We start from the raw sequence: 19,190 nt of genomic DNA, 5'->3' as shown, positions 1-19,190 counted from the left end.
GTTTGATCTTCAGAGGTAGCATAAAGAAACTTTAAAAGAACATTTTGATTCATGTTTTGTCACTCACATTGAATAAATTTAAGACATAAAAACACTTTCTTGTAATAACTTTCAATTTTTTTTTTTCAAAATCCTTTTAGGACCTTTTCCCACTGTCATGCAAGCAATTTAATTTCTTACTAAATATATTCACTTTCAACAATGTCAGTTTAGGGGACTGACTTGCTAGGAAAGGGGGAATAATTAGATTCCAGTTTGATACATCTTTTAATATTGTATGTATTATAACTGTATTCTTAACCCACTGCTCACAGGAAAATGTAGTGTTCACTGTTGCATCGTTTTGTGAAATGTCGCTACTCACAGATGGCTCCACAAGTGCTCAGCCACAAAGGAGTCAATTAGTAGACCTCATGACCTCTCCTGGTATCACCTTTTCTCAGTTTTTTTGGTAAAATATATTTTTTACTAATGCTGTTATTATTATTACAGACATTATAATCATTATAATGGTATTGACATTACCAATAGCAATATAAAAATGAAAGGGGTAGACAGGTGAGGGACGCATTACTAGTATAATAGATGATTTGGCATCTACTATTTGGACTGGTCCATATCTCTTTATGGAGTGACTGCTGTGGCTGGGAGTGTCCACAGGTATGGCTGGCTGCTGGAGGTGAATTGGAGATCAACAGGGGGAGCTGGCAGGCTCCCCAGTCAGCAAAGGACGGGCAGTCCTTGTGCTGCTGCTGCTGTCGTTGTGTTCCGCTGGAGGATTGGGGATTGCTGATCTCGGTTCCGAATTCTGTGGCTTCAGTACACGTGCACTGTGTAAGTGCGCAGGGAAGGAGGGGAGCCCGCTGCCCAGTGAGTGAGGACATGGCTGTGGACCTGTGTGACCCAACCTTGGGAAACCACCGATTTTCAGGTTGCAGGGTTGTGCTGCCAACTAGTAAATAGCTTCTTGGTAATTCAGTACTTGTAGAGCCACTTATGCATGGGGGCAATATATAAACTAACTCTCAGAAGGCATGGCATGTACATAATGTATATGCCATACCGGCAGTGGGTTAATATTGCATTTTTAAGAAATTCTGCACAGATGAGACATTCCAAAAATATTATATTATTATATATTATATCATAATGCATAAAATTGTTTTTAGAGATATTAAGAGATTGGTCATAATTAAAAATCTTTTGTTTGTTTGCAATTTCAATGCACTTCGTGGTGCATCAAATTGTTAATTTGGTTAAGAGCCCACACCATTACCATTTTTCACTGAACAAATGAATAATTATGAGGAAATTGTTTTGTTTGTGCAGAAGTCAAAGACTTTTAGCTGATCTTTGTGCCTACCTGATATTTCCATTGTCAAGGCTATAAAGTAATACTGTATTTGAATGACTACAAAATATTGATATAACAGAATTCTAGGCTGCACTGTTCTCAATCGATCTTTGCAGTTTGTCAAAAGTTCTACTCCATGAACTGCAAATTTGATTTGATTTTTGTAATCAATGCATATGTGTTACAGTAATATACAGAAAAGTGAAACCTACACAATGACAAAGTTTAGTTTTTGGGAATGAAATTTTAGGCTTGACTTTCTCTAGATTAATTTGGCATGCACTATACACTTTATAATAGAAAGCCTACCCGTCTTAAATTCCACACTGGATTAAAAAAAAAGAAAGAAAGATACAATATCAAATCAAGTCAATTCTCTGATAAATCTCACATTATATGCACTATGAGGTTGGATAATATCAATATTATTCTGCCAAATGTAAACTGATATTAGCTAAATAATAAAGGCAAATCTACACTTTACATTCTATGGCAAGTTTCAGAACATAAAAGCTAAAACATTAATAGACATTCCAAAGTGATTGCAATTTCCATTCATTTTTGGGCAATGTTGTCCTTAACCATCCAGTATTACAAATTCAGCAACTGTATATTATCCTGAGTAACTGACACGGCGGCTCAGACATGAACATACCATTAAAAGAAGGAGAAGAAGGGGGGGGGGACTGTAAGCTTTGATAAAGAAACTTTACACAGGAGATAAAAGAAGTTGTATGTTACTAATATGGAACCTTTATACTTGTCTAAAAATAATAATTACCATACTATATTAATCAATTAGTAAAGGCTTTTACTGGAGGAAAGAATAATCATTTGCATTTATTTTGTGTATGATGTGTTAACCCAATGGTTTGGAATAAACACTTATTACTGTTTATTTTTGTAATTCCTGTTTGCATATAGAGGGTTTGACAAGTGCTCAGCAAGGAGCCAATTATTAAGCCATAACTTAAGCTGATTTCCCCTTTCCTTGAGTCTTCACTAAAATTATTTTTTCTAAGGCTATTAATATCAATGTTATTACTGTTGTTGACACTGATTATTGTAAATTTATGAACAATACTAATAGCAATAATAATAATAACCCTCCCCCCACACACAAATCAAGGAAAAGGGTAAACAAGTGAGCTAGGTAATTGACTCCTTGGTGATTAAGTACTGATAATTAACCAATAATGACAGGTTCTTCCATGTCATCTCAAAGTGTTGCTCCGGGCAGGGGTACACTCATCAGCTTTAAGTGAAAAATCAGTTGCACGAAACACACACTTACCCTGCTCTCTACAATTTTGGCTGCGGCAAACAATTTGCCATGAAGTGTGGCTAAAACGAAGCTCTGAGCCTACTTTTGAGGGGTTGTAACTCATCGATAGTTAGAGCGTCGGACTCCAGACTGTCACGACGGCAATCTGAGTTTGAGGGTTCGAGTCACCGGCCGGCGCGTTGTTCCCTTGGGCAAGGAACTTCACCTCGATTGCCTACCTAGCCACTGGGTGGCCAAGCCAGCCCAAGTCAGTGCCGGGTAAATAGAGATGGTGACTCGATAAAAAAACACCGGGCGGAAGGCAATGGCAAACCACCGCTCTAAATTGCCAAGAAAAATCATGGAAGCCCATGATCGTCAAGGCCGTGGTGGCCGAATGGTTAGAGCGTCGGACTGTCACGACGGCAATCTGAGTTCAAGGGTTCGAGTCACCGGCCGGCGCGTTGTTCCCTTGGGCAAGGAACTTCACCTCGAATGCCTACCTAGCCACTGGGTGGCCAAGCTAGCCTAAGTCAGTGCTGGTCCCAAGCCCGGATAAAATAGAGAGAATGATTACCTAAAAAGGTAACACCGGCACTCTCCGTGGAAAGGAACTGGGGACCCTACCACGTACTCACTCCAAGAGCATCACAACATGAAAACTACAATTAAGTATCATACTGTGACCACGGCGGCCCAGACATGAACCTACCGTTAAAAGAAGAACTCATCAACACAGAGCCAAACAAGCAAACAACTATTTAACGCATACAACTTAGACCATGTGTAGTGGATACTTACTATCCAGCATTAGGACTCAGTTTGTCAAGGCTGGGTTTGCCCTTACTGAGGTAAAAAGCAAGTCATTATCAAGAGTCGTTTAAATTTAATGATGATCGGTTTCAGATTAATTTTTTTTTTATTTGACATCTGGAGAGTATAAATATCAGCAGCAATAATAAAGGGTAATAATATAAATATTTCTGTTTAATCTTTTATCTATTAAAGTTTACATTCTCCTGTTTTTATTTTCTTTACTTTGTTAGGCATCACATTCTGTTAAAAACTCAAAACATAGGAATATTTGTAATATATCAATAAACAATCTTATTGAGATGCACTGTGAAGTTGAGAATATGAAAATACAAGGGAAAAAACATACATCCACTGGTGATTTAAACAACTAACTGATAAATATCCGACACGTAGAAAAACGACGATTCATTGCAAAAATCTGCGTGCGGGAGCTGGAATTCTACAACAGATCACTCGTATCCCCTGTGGAGTAAGAGAGCACCATGGTTGTTATTTTTGTTTGTGTAGATTTATTGCTTGGCAATAATATCTATATATATTTTATTAACTCTTATAATCAGGTAATTTGTAAAAAATCAAGTGAAAACACAAAAATTCAGAATAATCAAACTTGATAATTTGCAGGAAGTTGACATAGTTTCATGTAATTTTTATAGCATCAATCAGTGATCAGCTCCATTAAATTATGTTCTAGGATGTGAGAAAGCAAAACAGGGGAAACCTGCTTATACAATTCATTGACAGAACAGATGAGATGGATGTTAAAAATGAGCATCTATTTGTGTGTGGTGTGTGTGTGTGTGTGTGTGTGTGTGTGTGTGTGTGTGTGTGTGTGTGTGTGTGTGTGTGTGTGTGTGTGTGTGTGTGTGTGTGTGTGTGTGTGTGTGTGTGTGTGTGTGTGTGTGTGTGTGTGTGTGTGTGTGTGTGTGTGTGTAAAAAAAAGTTCTACTGACAAACCAGTGTCTAGGTATATTCTTTAGAACTAATTCCTAACAGTGATCTTGATATCCAGTCAGAAAAAAGGCACTATCATGTCCTTTTAGCAAAGAAAACCCAATGCTGCCTTGTTAGATATTCACAATCTTTGTCTTTTTTTTTTTAACATTTCACTTGTAAAAAATCACATTAGAAGCTGAACAGTTAACAATCCAAAGTTGGCAGCTTACAAGTAGACCAACTTTTCTGTAATAACATAATGCTGCTGCTTAAAGATACTGCCACAACATTCAACAGACGACTTACTTGATATGATGTGCAATGGTCCAGTTGGTCTCTGGCTTGAGGTTTAGGTTGTCGTGGATGGTAACACCTTCAGGTGTGATGTCTGCCAGCTGATACTTGTAGTGTGCACGGCAGTCACGGTAATACAGCACAGTGAGACACTCCTTCAAGAGCTGCAGAGCATAATGTAGATGTGAATTACGCTCCTAAAATGTATATGAGCAAGGGGTAAAATTATGTGGAGTAAATTAGTAAAATGCCACACTTTGAGATGTGTTGTATTCTGAATCAAAAGCTTAGCATGAAAAGTGTTTTTATCAAACAAAAAAGGAAAAGTGAATGCTGAATTTTTGTAAACTTCTACTTCATGTTAACCTCTCACTGTTAGTTTTCTATTTACAATTAAGTTTACTGTTTTCACAAAAGGTTGAGGGAATGTTACAGCAAAATATCAATTAACCAAATAACACTTCTTGAAAACTGACATACTACTGCCAGCACTCAACTACATGGCAACTGGGTATATTTAACATTCTCTTTCCTCATTGTCCAATTAGTGTTGTCATCTGCATTATGTCATCCAAGGAAAAACATAACTTAATAAATAGTGCTTCTCAATGTAAGAAAATTTTACAGCAAGATTGACAAAACCACATTCTTTACCAGAAGTTCTGACAGTTTCACAGCAGTCTAATAATGCACTGTCATAACAACATATACATACATGAAATGCAAAACTGCAGCCAATGCTCACAAAAATATTGAAGCAACATCACCATCTAACAATACTAAAAGACACTGAAAATCTGAGCAATCCACAAAAAGTGGCCAATAGTTCATTTGATCCTAATCAAGTATTACAATATCACTGCAATAAATTTCCATCTATAAAATCTGTGGTCTTGGTAAATAAAGTTGGAAAGCACTCCCTGTGAGCTGTGTCAGGAGAAGAGTTCATGGATGAGACCTAGTGTTTTCAAACTTTCGTTGAACAAGGTGTGTACAAAGCCTTGTGCAAGTTTAGCTCTGACTGTGGAAAGTGAATATAAAGTCCAGTGAGTATCTGACAGCTAGCCAACCAATGGCCATGACTTAAGGATAGTAGTATATTAAAACATTTCCTTTGTGTATGCAAGTTTCTATAAAAAAAGCAAGCAAGCAAGCAAGCAAGCTTATCACTTTGGCTGTAATGACATTGCTCTCTCCACACACCATATTATTTTACATATCACCATCTAGGGTATCATCTTTTACTTTTGACATCTGGATACTTATAAACACAGCTGAATATAAATTTTATTTATCTAAAAAAAAATCAATGATATATTTTATTTGCATTTCATTTACATATTCACAGTAACCACCAATATCCATTCATATAATGAGGGGTAACTAGGATAACTTTTTCAACTTTGTGCTCTAATGATACTGTGTATAAGGGTACCCTCCTGGAATATTGGATGGTTATTAGGTTATGTGCTCATAAAAAGATGTCTTGCAAATTGTAGAGGATAAAAATGCAAATCTTTTGAGCTAGAGTTCATGTATTTGCCTGTAGGGCAGTCTCACTGGCCATTTCCATTTTAGTATTGGAGTAAAATGGTTTCCAAAACAGGAATTAACATCACTCAATTTAAAAAGAAGAAGAAGAAGAAGACTGACAGTTTTGAAGTTTCAAGAGGACTTTCAAACAGTACAGACCATCTTGGCTGTGATACTGCCCGCAGAACAAAAAGATAAGACTTCACTATTGTTGGGCTGCTTAAAAAAATGTGAAAAGCTGAGTAAAATCAATTTTTTATGGAGAGTATTTTCACCAACTATACAGGTGCATAATGTGAAAAAACATTATATATATATATATATATATATATATATATATATATATATATATATATATATATATATATATATATATATGGCTTCAGAAATGAATGTTACAGCATGCCCCTTCATCATGTCGATAGAATGAAAACTTTTCTGTGCTATAAAACAGCCAATATAAACTCTTTGGGTAAATGAGGGGAAATGGTAAGAAAACTTGTAAGCTTAAGTAAAAAGAGCTGGGGGTATGAAATATGAGATGGGGAAATAGAAACACAGAAAGAAAAAAAGGAAAGTAAAGATATTTTTACCTTCTCTGCATCCTCCCTGGTTAAGGTTGGTTTTTTCTCCCTCGCTTCTCTGATCATGGGGATGGCCAGATGAACGCCAAAGCCTGATGCAACTTCCTTGGCCTCAAAGGCTGTTCCAATCTTGTCAACGTAACCCAGGAACCTGAAATAGTATAGAGTGCAGACAGACTAGAGAAAAGAGAGAGAGAGAAAAGAGAGAGAGAGAGAGAGGGAGGGAGAGGGAGAGGGAGAGGGAGAGGGAGAGGGAGAGGGAGAGAGAGAGAGAGAGAGAGAGAGAGAGAGAGAGAGAGAGAGAGAGAGAGAGAGAGAGAGAGAGAGAGAGAGAGAGAGAGAGAGAGAGAGAGAGGCATGCATGCACATGCACATGCACAACCTCTCTCATTCATACTCTCACACACAGCATTTGTGCACAAGTAAAATATCCACTGATTGAATTAAATTATGTTGTTTATGAAAACTGATGGGGCTAGGAACTGTTCAACCAATTCTTCTATATTTTAATACCAAATGTAACTCTTTTGTAGTACTTTAATCATCTCAGCATTTAAAATATGGAAAAGACAACTTAAAGAACTTACGGTTTATCATCCCTATAGCCAGCGGCAACACACTCAAGCCATAAGGGGTCGAACCTACTGCGGCGGTTGTACAAAACTCTTGTTAACCAGCAGTGCAAGGCTCCTGCATCCAGCACTCGTGTGTACTCTCCACACTCATCATCGCGCCTGCAATATTAAGTCACAGGATAATTAATTAACCCAATCAGCCCAGATGGCAACAGTAATATTAATCAATTAATTGTCTTTACACATAGATAACTCTACAAGTGTTCAGTCACCAAGGATTCAACTATTAGCCCTACCTATCTCACCTGTTTACCTTTCTCCTTGATTTTTGGAAAACTAATAAAAATCTATTTTCATGGTTTCTAAAATCTTAAGAACATTAAAATAATTGTAATATCAATAACAACAACAACAACAACAGTATCAATATTAATAGTATAAGAAAGAAAAACATTCTTGTAAATTCAAAGAGTGGCAAAATCGGAGGCTGTCAGCAGGGCTTACTAACTCCTTGGTGGTTTAACAAATGTGGAGCTATCTGCATGCAACAACAACAACAAAAAACTGGCAACAGAACATAAATCCAGTCACTGGGTTAATCTCTATCCTATTTTGAATTTGATCAAATGAAAAATCTGCACTGCTGCAGTTCCCTAGCTCATAACCTCCCACTTCCAGAATTTGGTGCTCTCTTGTTACTCAATGAATTCCTCTACAACTTCCTGGATCCACCAATGGGTTTGTATTCGTTAGATCTCAGTCATTATGAGATTTAAGCTTCCTTGTTTTACATGGATTTTATACTGTAAAAGTTGGATATTACCATTGTATTGTACTGTTTAAATGCAGTCCTTATATATATATAAATATATATATATATATATGATATAGATAGATATATAACATGATATATATAGATATATATTAATAATATATATGATAGATAAAATATAATAAATATATAGTATGATACATATATATTAATACTAATATATAATAAATATATATACATATATACATATATATTATATAATATATATATATATAATACATATATATATATATATATATATATATATATATATATATATATATATATATATAATATATATATATATATATATATATATATATATATATATATATATATATATATAGAATATATTTAATATGTATATATATATATATAATTATAATATATATATATATATAAATATATATATATAGATACATATATATATATGTATATTTATATATATATATGTATATACATGTATATACATGTATATATATGTATATATATGTATATACATGTATATATATGTATAAATATATGTATATATATGTATATATGTATATATATGTATATGTATAATATATGTATATATATATGTATATATATCTATGTAGGGGGCCGCGGTGGCCAAATGGTTAGAGCGTCGGACTCAAGACTGTCACGACGGTAATCTGAGTTCGAGGGTTCGAGTCACCGACCGCCGCGTTGTTTCCCTTGGGCAAGGAACTTCACCTCGATTGCCTGCCTAGCCACTGGGTGGCCAAGCCAGCTCAAGTCAGTGCCGGGTAAATAGAGATGTGACTCGATAAAAACACCGGGCAGAAGGCAATGGCAAACCACTGCTCTAAATTGCTAAGAAAAAAAAAAAAATCATGGAAGCCCATGATCGTCAAGGCCGTGGTGGCCGAATGGTTAGAGCGTCGGACTCAACACTGTCACGACGGCAATCTGAATTCGAGGGTTCGAGTCACCGAGCGCCGCGTTGTTCCCTTGGGCAAGGAACTTCACCTTGATTGCCTACCTAGCTACTGGGTGGCCAAGCCAGCCCAAGTCAAGTGCTGGTCCCAAGCCCGGATAAATAGAGAGAATGATTACCTAAAAGGTACCACCGGCACTCTCCGTGGAAAGGAACTGGGGACCCTACCACGTACTCACTCCAAGAGCATCACAACATGAAAACTACAATTAAGTATCATGCTGTGACCACGGCGGCTCAGACATGAACCTACCGTTAAAAGAAGAATATATCTATGTATATATATATATATATGTATATGTATATATATATGTATATATATGTATATGTATATGTATATATATGTATGTGTATATATATGTATATGTATATGTATATATATATGTATATATATATGTATATATATATATATATATATATATATATATATATATATATATATATATATATATATATATATATATATATATATATATACATATATAATATATATATATATACATATATATATATAATATATAATATATATATATACATATAATATATAATATATATATATATACATTATGATATATACATATATATATATATATACATATATATATACACATATACATATATATATATAAAATATATATATATATATGTATATATATATGTATATGTGTATATATATATGTATATTTTATGTATATATATATGTATATATATACATATACATATATACATATACATATATATATATACATATACATATATATATACATATACATATATATATATACATATACATATACATATATATAATAATAATATATATATAATATATATATATACATATACATATATATATATAATATACATATACATATATACATATACATATATATATATATATATATATATATATATATATATATATATATATATGGTACTCAAAGCTGTAAGCTTAAAGAAATTTGGATACATTCATTGAGGAACAAAATCCTTTACTAAGAAATAGTTCCACATAAAATAATAATCTAAAGTAAACAATTATGCCAAATTAATGTAGAAGGATATGAAAATTGTATTCTTCTAACTGACAGACCTGCAACTGCGTAAAAAAATTCCTACAAACATGAAGATTTAAGCATAGGAATATTGTGTTGGGAACTAATTTGCATTGCATAATTCTGTTAAAAGTGTAGTCGTCAGATGCAGTCTACTCACTATCTACAATTAAAACAATACTTACACTTTCTGTTCAATGACTTCTCTGATGAACTGATAGTCTGCAATGTCTCCACCGCAGGCAAGCACGGCTTTGTCTGTCACCTTGAACACTCTCTTGATATCCCTGAACCTTGCAAGGGAGCCGTAGGATCCTAGAGAGTCTGCTGCTACCATGACGCCACCATCATATACAAGACCCACAACAGATGTGCCAGAGGTTGAGGGGTACCTTTATGAAAGAAATGGTTATAATTTGTAGCCTTAGCTATTAAATAGTATCCAATTTTTAACTCATTGTTATTCTGTCTTGTCAGATCCAAATTCAATTATTATTAACATAATTATCAAGTCCCACATTTCCTATAAATCAAGCTTTCTGGTACACATTATCTCCATTGATTCCTTCCCTTCTCTTTAATAACACCCTATATATTTGATTAGAATTCTTAAAAGCAGTGAAGGTATAGATATGAACACTCAGAATAAGGGGGGTTTTGGATTCTTTCTCCTAAAGTCTGTTTAAAAAAATTTGTGAAATGAATAAACTTTTTTTGACACCTCCTGGGTTTTTAAAACAAGAAATGAACCCCTTTATGCTTTGGAAATTCATAGTAAATACATTAAAATAAGTGGATATTTTGTCCATTATATATTTTAAATTTTTTTATATCAAAATCATCCCTTAAAAATCTGGATGAACTTTGTCAATATTGTATCGTTTTATTTTTGTGATACTAAATTTGGGTTTTCGGGCCCTTTTTACACCTTTTGTGAGGGGGAAAAACTTTTTGCAAAGGAACCCACAATTTCCAGAGTTTGTGTCCCCCCCCATTCCGGGATTTCAGAAAACCATCCCAACACCTACCTAATTCAGGGGGGTTTGGCAAAATTCTCAATAGTCAGTTTACAAAGTCTTTTGTAATCGTTCTCAGAGAGGTAGTCTATACTAATTTAGGATTTTTTTCTGTGCTTATGAAATCCCTAGTTAACTTCTCTTAACTAGAAAATGAGGATTTCCCAGCATGGAAAAAAGGATATGACAATACTATACAAGGAGGTGCAACTCTTTTTGAAATATAGTAGTTAGTGGATAATTTGGAACAATGGAGAGTGATTTCCAAGTAAAAGGATTACCAAACAGTGGTCAAGTTTTATATATTCTCTTACCCACAGAGGGAAAAGAGAAGAGAAAGGGAAGGGGAAGAGAAAAGGAAAAGGAGATAGAGACAAGGGAGGAGAGAGGGGAGAGGGGGAGAAAGAAGAGAGAAGAGAGAGAGAGAAAAGAGGGGGAGAGAGAGAAAGAAGAGGGGGGGGAAAAGAGAGAGAAAGAGAAGGGGGGGGAAGGAAGAGAAAGAAAAAGGGGGGGGGGGGAAAGAGAAAAAGAGAGGAGAGAGGGAGAGAGGAGAGAGAGAGAGAGAGAAGAGAGAAGGAGAGAGAAAAAGAAAGAAAAAGAGAGAGACAAGAAAAAGGGGAAGAGAGAGAGAAGAGAGAGAGAGACAAAGAAAGAGAAGAGAGAAGAGAGACAAAGAGAAAGAGAAGAGAGAGAGAGACAAAGAGAAAAGAGAAGAGAGAGAGAGACAAAGAGAAAGAGAGAGGAGAGAGAGAGAGAGAGAGAGAGAGAGAGAGAGAGGGGGGAGAGAGGGGTGAGGGAGAAGAGAGAGAGAGAGGGGGTGAGGAGAAGAGAGAGAGAGGGGGTGAGGGAGAAGAGAGAGAGAGAGGGGGTGAGGGAGAAGAGAGAGAGAGAGGGGGTGAGGGAGAAGAGAGAGAGAGAGGGGGTGAGGGAGAAGAGAGAGAGAGAGGGGGTGAGGGAGAAAAGGGAGAGAGGGAGAAGAGAGGGAGGTGAGGGAGAAGGGAGAGAGGAGAAGAGAGGGGGGTGAGAGAGAAGGGAGAGAGAGAGAGAGAGGGGTGGGGAGGAGGGGGTGGGGGAAGGGGGGTGAGGGAAAAGAGGGGGGGGTGAGGGAGGAGAGGGGTGAGGGAAAAGGGAGGGGGGGTGAGGGGAAGAGAGGGGGGGTGAGGGGAGGAAGGAGAGGGGGGGAGGGGAGAAGAGAGGGGGGGAGAGAAGGGAGAGAAGAGGGGGAGGAGAAGGGGGAGAAGAAGGGAGAGGAAAAGGGGAGAAGGGGGAGGGGGAGAAGGGAAAAGAGGGGAAGGGAGAAGGGAGAGAGAGGGGGGGCAGAGGGAGAAGGGAGAGAGAGAGGGGCAGTGGGAGAAGGGAGAGAGGGGGCCGGGGGAAAAGGGAAAGGGGAAGGGGCAGGGGAGTGGGAAGGGAAGGGGAGGGGGAGGAGAATTTTCCTTTTCAAAATTGATAAAATATAATAAAAATTGATGGGATATTTTCAATATGAAAATCAAGCTAATTTTGGCTGTTGTAAGTCAGGTAATAATAGGAGTGTAATATATTGAATAAAAGTATCACTTTTTTTGTTTTTGTACAAATTTTTCCAAAAAAAAAACCCTTTCGGGTGAGCAATTAAAAAGTTCCTTTCTGGCACGTCAAAGTTAAAACTTAAGAAAAAATAAAGCAAAAAAATCCTGATAATTCCTGGACCTAGGATTGCACTTTCCTAGACTAAGTCCTGTGGTCATGTGGCCCCACCAAAGACCAATCCACTACCAACACATTGCCACCAAATATTCTGGCTAGATAAGAGCCTGGCTTGATGCCTCTTTTGATACCAAATCACTAAGGAGATCTACAAGCTCTATCTCATCAGAATATACACGGAGAAGGTTTGCCCGCTTGTGCAGGATTGTCCTAGTTTCCGAGACCACAGCAACTGCTCAAGTCTGTGTGTATCTCTGATAACCTACTGCAAAGTGTCAAGCCTCATACCATGACTTTCTGCTGATTAATTTTCACATCTATCAGGTTTCTTTTATATTCTTTGTTGTCATCACCTTTGTTTTTCTGTGCAAGGCCTTTTAAAATTAACAAGAACTACATGTTTGTATCATACCTCTACATAAAAAAACAATATATATACATAAAAAAAAAAAAAAAAAAAAAAAAAAAAAAAAAAAAAAATAATATATATATATATATATATATATATATATATATATATATATATATATATATATATATATATATATATATATATATATCAAATTATATAACACATCCACATTAGCCAAAATTTAGCCATCATTGTTCAGAGTTTGGACATCTTGAAGTGATCTCCATGGTCTTTGTGCTTCAGCAAAGACCATCAAAACTCCTCCTCACACACTGTGGGAAGACAGACCATGGACTGTTTTTTCTTATTTGACGACCAATTGTCAGAAAAGTTAACAGGCTCTACAAGCTTATACAGGGGGTCTTGATGAGGGGTGTTTCTGTGGGCTATGTCTACTACTACTACACATCTGGGAGTCAACACTAAATTAAGCCTAACACCTGGACTTTGAGCCTCGTGTGGGCAGTGAGACATGAAAATCCAACATATCAGTAAATTTAGGAATGATGCCTAACACCAATTTCTGGGCGAAAAATGTTTTTCTAAAAGCTTGTCATGTTTCGAATGAATCTAGCACTCATTTGCACTGCAAACAAAGGGCAGCCATGATATCAGCCCTGAGAGCTGGGGAGGGCATGATAAGAATTATGGAAAATGCAGGGTAAAAGAGAATAACCAAAGTAAATATCTCAGTAATTTAGTTATTGTGAAGCACATTCATAGCTAATAAGGATGTGTGTTCTGGCAGGTCAGAGCCTGGGCATTGCGACCACTATCCTCCGCTTATTTTCATTACTGCCATGATAATTTGCATGTTAACCCGTTACTGCTGGGTCACATGTATAGCCATCATAACAAACCACCTGATCTGCCGGGTACAGCTATATGCGTGGCGACGTGCTAGAACACGTCGAGCAGAAAGTTCTGCTACATGTAGCGGACTCCCGCTCCCAACGGCAGAATACCGTCACCAATGGATTAAAGGCAAAACAATAACTCGTACACAGCCATGATAGAAGTGATTTGAATTTCAACCAACTACCCTTGCATCCAGCTTTTATCATCACAGGACTGTCTATTACATATCTTTCCGGCTCTAAAAGTTGCTCGCGTCTATTGTCATGTCACGGCAAAGTGCAATTCCTGTCGGTTCATTCAGTTTCCCTCGCTTACATTACCAGACAAAACTCCGCCCAGTTGTTTTGTCACTCCCTTGCTTTCGCATGATTTTTTCCCCGCTGCTGGAAGAGTGCTCGGAAATTTTTAGTCTAAGATCCTCTCTACTACCCTTATTATTAGGTTGCGAAGGAAATGCTATAGAAGAAAAGAGTCTTATAAATGCTATATACATTCTATTGAATGGGGAGGTCAGATTGCCAATTTTTTGTGATATCCGTCATCTCCAAGAATACCTTAATATCGGTTGCACATGCTATATATCTAATAAATTCTGCAAAATATCACCTTTGCGACTTTTTTCTAGCATCGCTACGTTGAATGCGAAAGAAGATAGCTGGAAAAAGTTATTTGCTTCCATATCTTCCAATGTTGCAGTTTGCAGAAGCAAATTGATGCAATGACCAGTCAATGAGTTAGAATAATGAGTTAAATTCTATGAAATACTGTGTGAAGTCTAGGAAATGCCCGAAAACTTTACTTTGTGGTTCCCATTTCTACTTTTTTTTGTGCACAAACAATGACAAGAAATTTAAACAGGTCTCATCTACGACGTGTGTGGAATCGACGAGCATTTCCCTACCCTCAACTAAAGACGAGTTAGTCTAAACGAGACCGAAAGCAAAAGCGCAAATCGCAATGAGGAAATAAGGTCAGAGACGAACAAAACTGATCCTGACAGAATCCAAGTTGACAAGTCAAGTCATACCGGGATGATTAAGCCACGTCCCCATTTCCACGAAACTACACGACACAGCACCGCCAGAACACTCACAGCGTGTGGGACCTGGCTTCATTTTGACCCCTGGAGCCCGGGAAGTGGTAGAACTCGCCAGGGGAAGGACCCGCCGGACCAAATCGGGGAAGCGCCGAACGCACCAGCCATCGCGCCGCCAGCCATGATGACTCTCCTGCGGGAAAACAACACTCAGTGAAGACACTATTTGTTTCGGAAGGGGAAGCGTTATAAAAAGAGAGCGCTAGTGCCGTGGGTATTGGGTATTCACTAGAGAGATAGGTGTGCAGTTTAGTGTTAATTGGACTTGGTGATTATTTATTGAAGTTGCTCATTTGACATCAAAACAAAAAGGGGCATTAGCATAAAATAAACAAGAAAGACGAGAAAGTTTATGTTAGAATATATCTAGAACTGCGATGACGGTAGATAATTCTATAATATGGCCAGGATTAATTAAATGTATAGAAAACGGATTATATAAAGCCACAAAACGACAAAATCGGACTCGAGTCACTGGTTTGGAAAAACGTTGAATTTTATTATTAGGTACAACACGCACTTCAGATATATAATTTTGAAATCTGTAAATTTTCCTGATTATAAATTCGTAAAAAGGGATTGCAATAATCTATGCAATTGTTTCGCGCCAATGTGTGTTTTGAAGTGTGCGCATGCGCGTTCGCCTCAGTAGTGAAAGATGGAAGGGAAGTGGTGAAGGTTTGAATGTTTGTGATCGCGAATAGCCAGCGTTTTTATAATATTTGAATGGAAATACCTCTAGAAACATGACGGAACCTAAGAAGGTAGCATTTTCTACCCTAGGGCCTATAAAGAAAGAAAAGAAAAAGGAGAAGAAGATGAAAACAGTGCGTATTATTTTGACACTGCCTGAGTCCAATGAGAAGTCTTGTCCGGAGTTCAACTATCGAGAACTGGTGTCTCTAAAACTGGTGAGTGCGAAGGTAAAAATAGTTGTGCGGAAAGGGCTATGGGGGAGGCAATTCCGCTGTCAAATCCGTAGGCTAATCGCTCCCAGGGCGAGTCGGAGCAGTTTCGCAGGGCCTGGCCGCAGGGACGGCAGGGGGACGAGGCCGGCGGAGGGAAGCAGATGGACATTTTGTAGAGCGAGAACAGGGTGACAGCGCCAGGGCTTAAGTGTTCGCACACCCACACTGTAGAAGGCGGCACACTCTGCCTTCACGCTAAGCCCCCGCGTGCAAAATGATCCCTGGCACGCGAGAGGACGTCACCAACCAAGGCCCTCACTCGGGGATGTCCCCGTGTGAGGGCCGTCGTGAAGGATGACCTCAAGGGTATGTAAGGGACTCAAACCCCCCAAGGGCAAGTGGGAATAAACCCTCGGCCCAGACCCCAGAGTGTCACACTTCAACACCCCGATCAAGTGTAAATTTCTGAGGGGAGGAGAGGCTGAAGCTCCCCCTGCCACGCCAGGGACGTGCGGGCCATGTCTGAAGGATTGTATAGGGTGTTGGAGTAGTCCTTGAGTACTGTGACGGCAGCCTGGAGGACGAGGATCACGCAGGCGAGGCTGTCATTGGCCGAGGGAGGCTGGTGAGGCGTCGTGCGGCAAGGGACGCCCGGGCGGATTCACACCTTCACCCTCTCCACCAGAGGCGAGCACGTCCCCCTCTCGAGCCGTCCTACTGAAAAGGCGCCTTGAAGGTCGTCCTTCAGACCGAACATTGATTCGAGTACTTTATCTCGGGTGCGAGAAAATGTAAAGATTTTATCTATGATTACTTTTAAAGTAATTGATTTAAGTGTGCGAATGTGACGGTAGTAGTTTGGCGAGAGGAATGCAAGGAGCGTTTGGAATGATCATGTTGACGCAGGAGACGATGTGTGTTCATGTAGCTTTACGGTCATGTTACACGAAGTGCTGACCGCTCGGTGAGACAGTCGCGAAAAAAAGAAGAAAAAAAAAGTAAAAAAAAAAAAAAAGACATTAATTGTCAATGGAATGCCACGCTCCCCTTGTCTTGGCTGAAGGCTTTTGGCTGCTGTATATTGAGGCTGACCCCCAGGTCGTGTGGGTTTACGCCTGGAGTTGATGCAACGTGGTACGTGGTGGGGGTCGAGGGTGAGTGTAGGGTGTCGGAGTGTAGTGGAGGAGGTCGATTATCATAATGGCAAGGCGGGCCAGACATTCTCCCGAGACCGGGCTGGGCTTTCCTCGCGGCCCGAAGCCGTTCTTGGTGGCAGACCGAGGGACGTGACTCTCCCCACGGAGGAGAGGGCAGCCGTTGGTGGAGCAGAGGTTCGTAAAGGAGGAGAGATAGAGCAGACGAAAGATAATTTGGGGGTCCCGGATGTACGTAGAAACTGGTCACGTGGTCTCAAAGAATCGATGAAGCAAATCAGTCGCGCCAAAAATGTTGCGGTGGTCAAGGGACCTCCCGATGCCACGCGCGCCTCGCTCCCTGCTGGAAATTTGCACGGGATGGTCGCGCGCATTTTTACATGAAATATGTTAAAACTAGAATAATATTTAGTAAAGACTGCTTTCCACTCGTCGTGGGTCTCGCTTTCGCAAGAAGCAAAAATGCCTTAGCGAGAGTCCCCGTGTGTGAAGTGCGCTCCGCTCGATTGTCGCTTCTATGGCTGGGCGTATAGAGGCGATTTTTAGGTTGTAATTAATTTGCTTTTCTTTATTCTTGAATTTTGTTGTGATTATGATGATGACGACCCAGGAGGATGACTCCCTCCCGCCAGGGGGATTACATTCCCTCCCCCCTCGCCTCATAGCCCTGGCTGCCTGACTCGAGTGACTGAGGGGGGGGGGGAGTGGCCGCCGAGATGGGGGCGGGGCGCGGGGGCGGGACTTACCCGCGCGGCGCGCGTGGTGATTGGTGGGCGTGGGGCTCGGGCGCGGGGATTACTTTGTGGGCGTGGTGGGCGCGGATACGGGCGTGTGGGTGCTGACGTCACCACCACAGTGACGTCATGGGCCAGTGGTGACGTCGCGGGCGGCCCCACGTGCGTCGGGGAGCGTGAGGTGCGGCGCGGGGCTCGTCTGGCCGCCTCCCTTCGCCTCCATCAGCCTCTCCCGCGCTGCGCCGCCGCCGCTCGGCTCTCGCCACCCGAGGCTCGCTTCACGCTCACCTCTCTTACTGCTTCAGATGTGTCTGGTTGTTCATTTGTCTGTTTATTATTTATTAATTTTGTAGGGGGGGGAGGGGTTGTAAAGTTTGGTGGTTGAGGAAAGGATGGCGGTGAATGTTGAGTCTTCTCGCAAACATTTTCAGTTTTGATGAAATGCACGTTATCTTGTCTTTACTATTTCATTAAAGTATTTGCTATTAATTGAATGTAGGAGACACGTGGAGTTGGCTCGATTACGCGTAACTTTTATCGTTTTTCAAGAAATGTCTTTTACGTTTTATAAAACGTTGCTTGAGGGGGAATCTGTAGTGACACAATGAATATAATAACTTGTTTAATGGCGTATATGATGAGTTAATCAAACCTTATGTTGTGGATATTAGTTGCTTCCATAATAACTATAAGCAAAACAAATTGACAAAGTTTTTTGATGTTTCTTTTTTATTTATGGAACGAAAATAGAGTTTGGCTGAGGTAGGAATGATACAATAGGAAATGTTTTTGATTATTATTGCTGAATTGCATAGACGGTAATGTTGTTAGAGGAATGGGATGCGTGTTGTCTTGATCTCTTTGTGTTTTAGACCAACTGTTGATATTAAAACTAGGGTTGACGATGCAATAAAACTTTTCATGCGTCTGTTTTAGTTTATTATTATTGTTGTTATTACTATCGTTATTGCCATTGCGGTGACGGTGGTGATATTGTTATTGTTGTTGTTATTATTATTATTATTATTATTGTTATTGATATTAGTAATATTACTGTTATTAATATTAATAATATTATTCTTGTTATGATTATTATTTTTTATTATTATTTTTATTATTATTGTTTTGTTATTGCTCTTATTG

At 38.9% G+C, this 19,190-nt stretch overlaps 2 protein-coding genes across 2 annotated transcripts in view; one reads left to right on the top strand and one right to left on the bottom strand.

Moving 5' to 3' along the window:
* Positions 1 to 3,598: 3,598 nt before the first annotated feature.
* Positions 3,599 to 15,885, bottom strand: LOC119584804 (proteasome subunit beta type-4-like). Its single transcript, XM_037933447.1, has 7 exons — positions 15,860 to 15,885; positions 15,249 to 15,515; positions 10,366 to 10,572; positions 7,369 to 7,515; positions 6,791 to 6,932; positions 4,677 to 4,828; positions 3,599 to 3,896 (listed from the first exon to the last, which is right to left on the bottom strand). The coding sequence occupies exons 1-7, from the start codon at positions 15,883 to 15,885 to the stop codon at positions 3,884 to 3,886; spliced, it is 954 nt and encodes a 317-aa protein (XP_037789375.1). The 3' UTR covers positions 3,599 to 3,883.
* Positions 15,886 to 15,910: 25 nt separating this feature from the next.
* LOC119584528 (ubinuclein-1-like) overlaps positions 15,911 to 19,190 on the top strand; it is a 9,541-nt gene continuing 6,261 nt past the window's right edge. Inside the window, exon 1 of the mRNA XM_037933191.1 lies at positions 15,911 to 16,162. Within this exon, the coding sequence (XP_037789119.1) occupies positions 15,998 to 16,162 (165 nt within the window). The 5' untranslated portion in view covers positions 15,911 to 15,997. The remainder of the gene's footprint in view (positions 16,163 to 19,190) is intronic.

This window comes from Penaeus monodon, chromosome 18, assembly GCF_015228065.2.
Source record: "Penaeus monodon isolate SGIC_2016 chromosome 18, NSTDA_Pmon_1, whole genome shotgun sequence".
Lineage (NCBI taxonomy): Eukaryota > Metazoa > Arthropoda > Malacostraca > Decapoda > Penaeidae > Penaeus > Penaeus monodon.
This window is presented reverse-complemented; position numbering and strand designations above follow the sequence as displayed.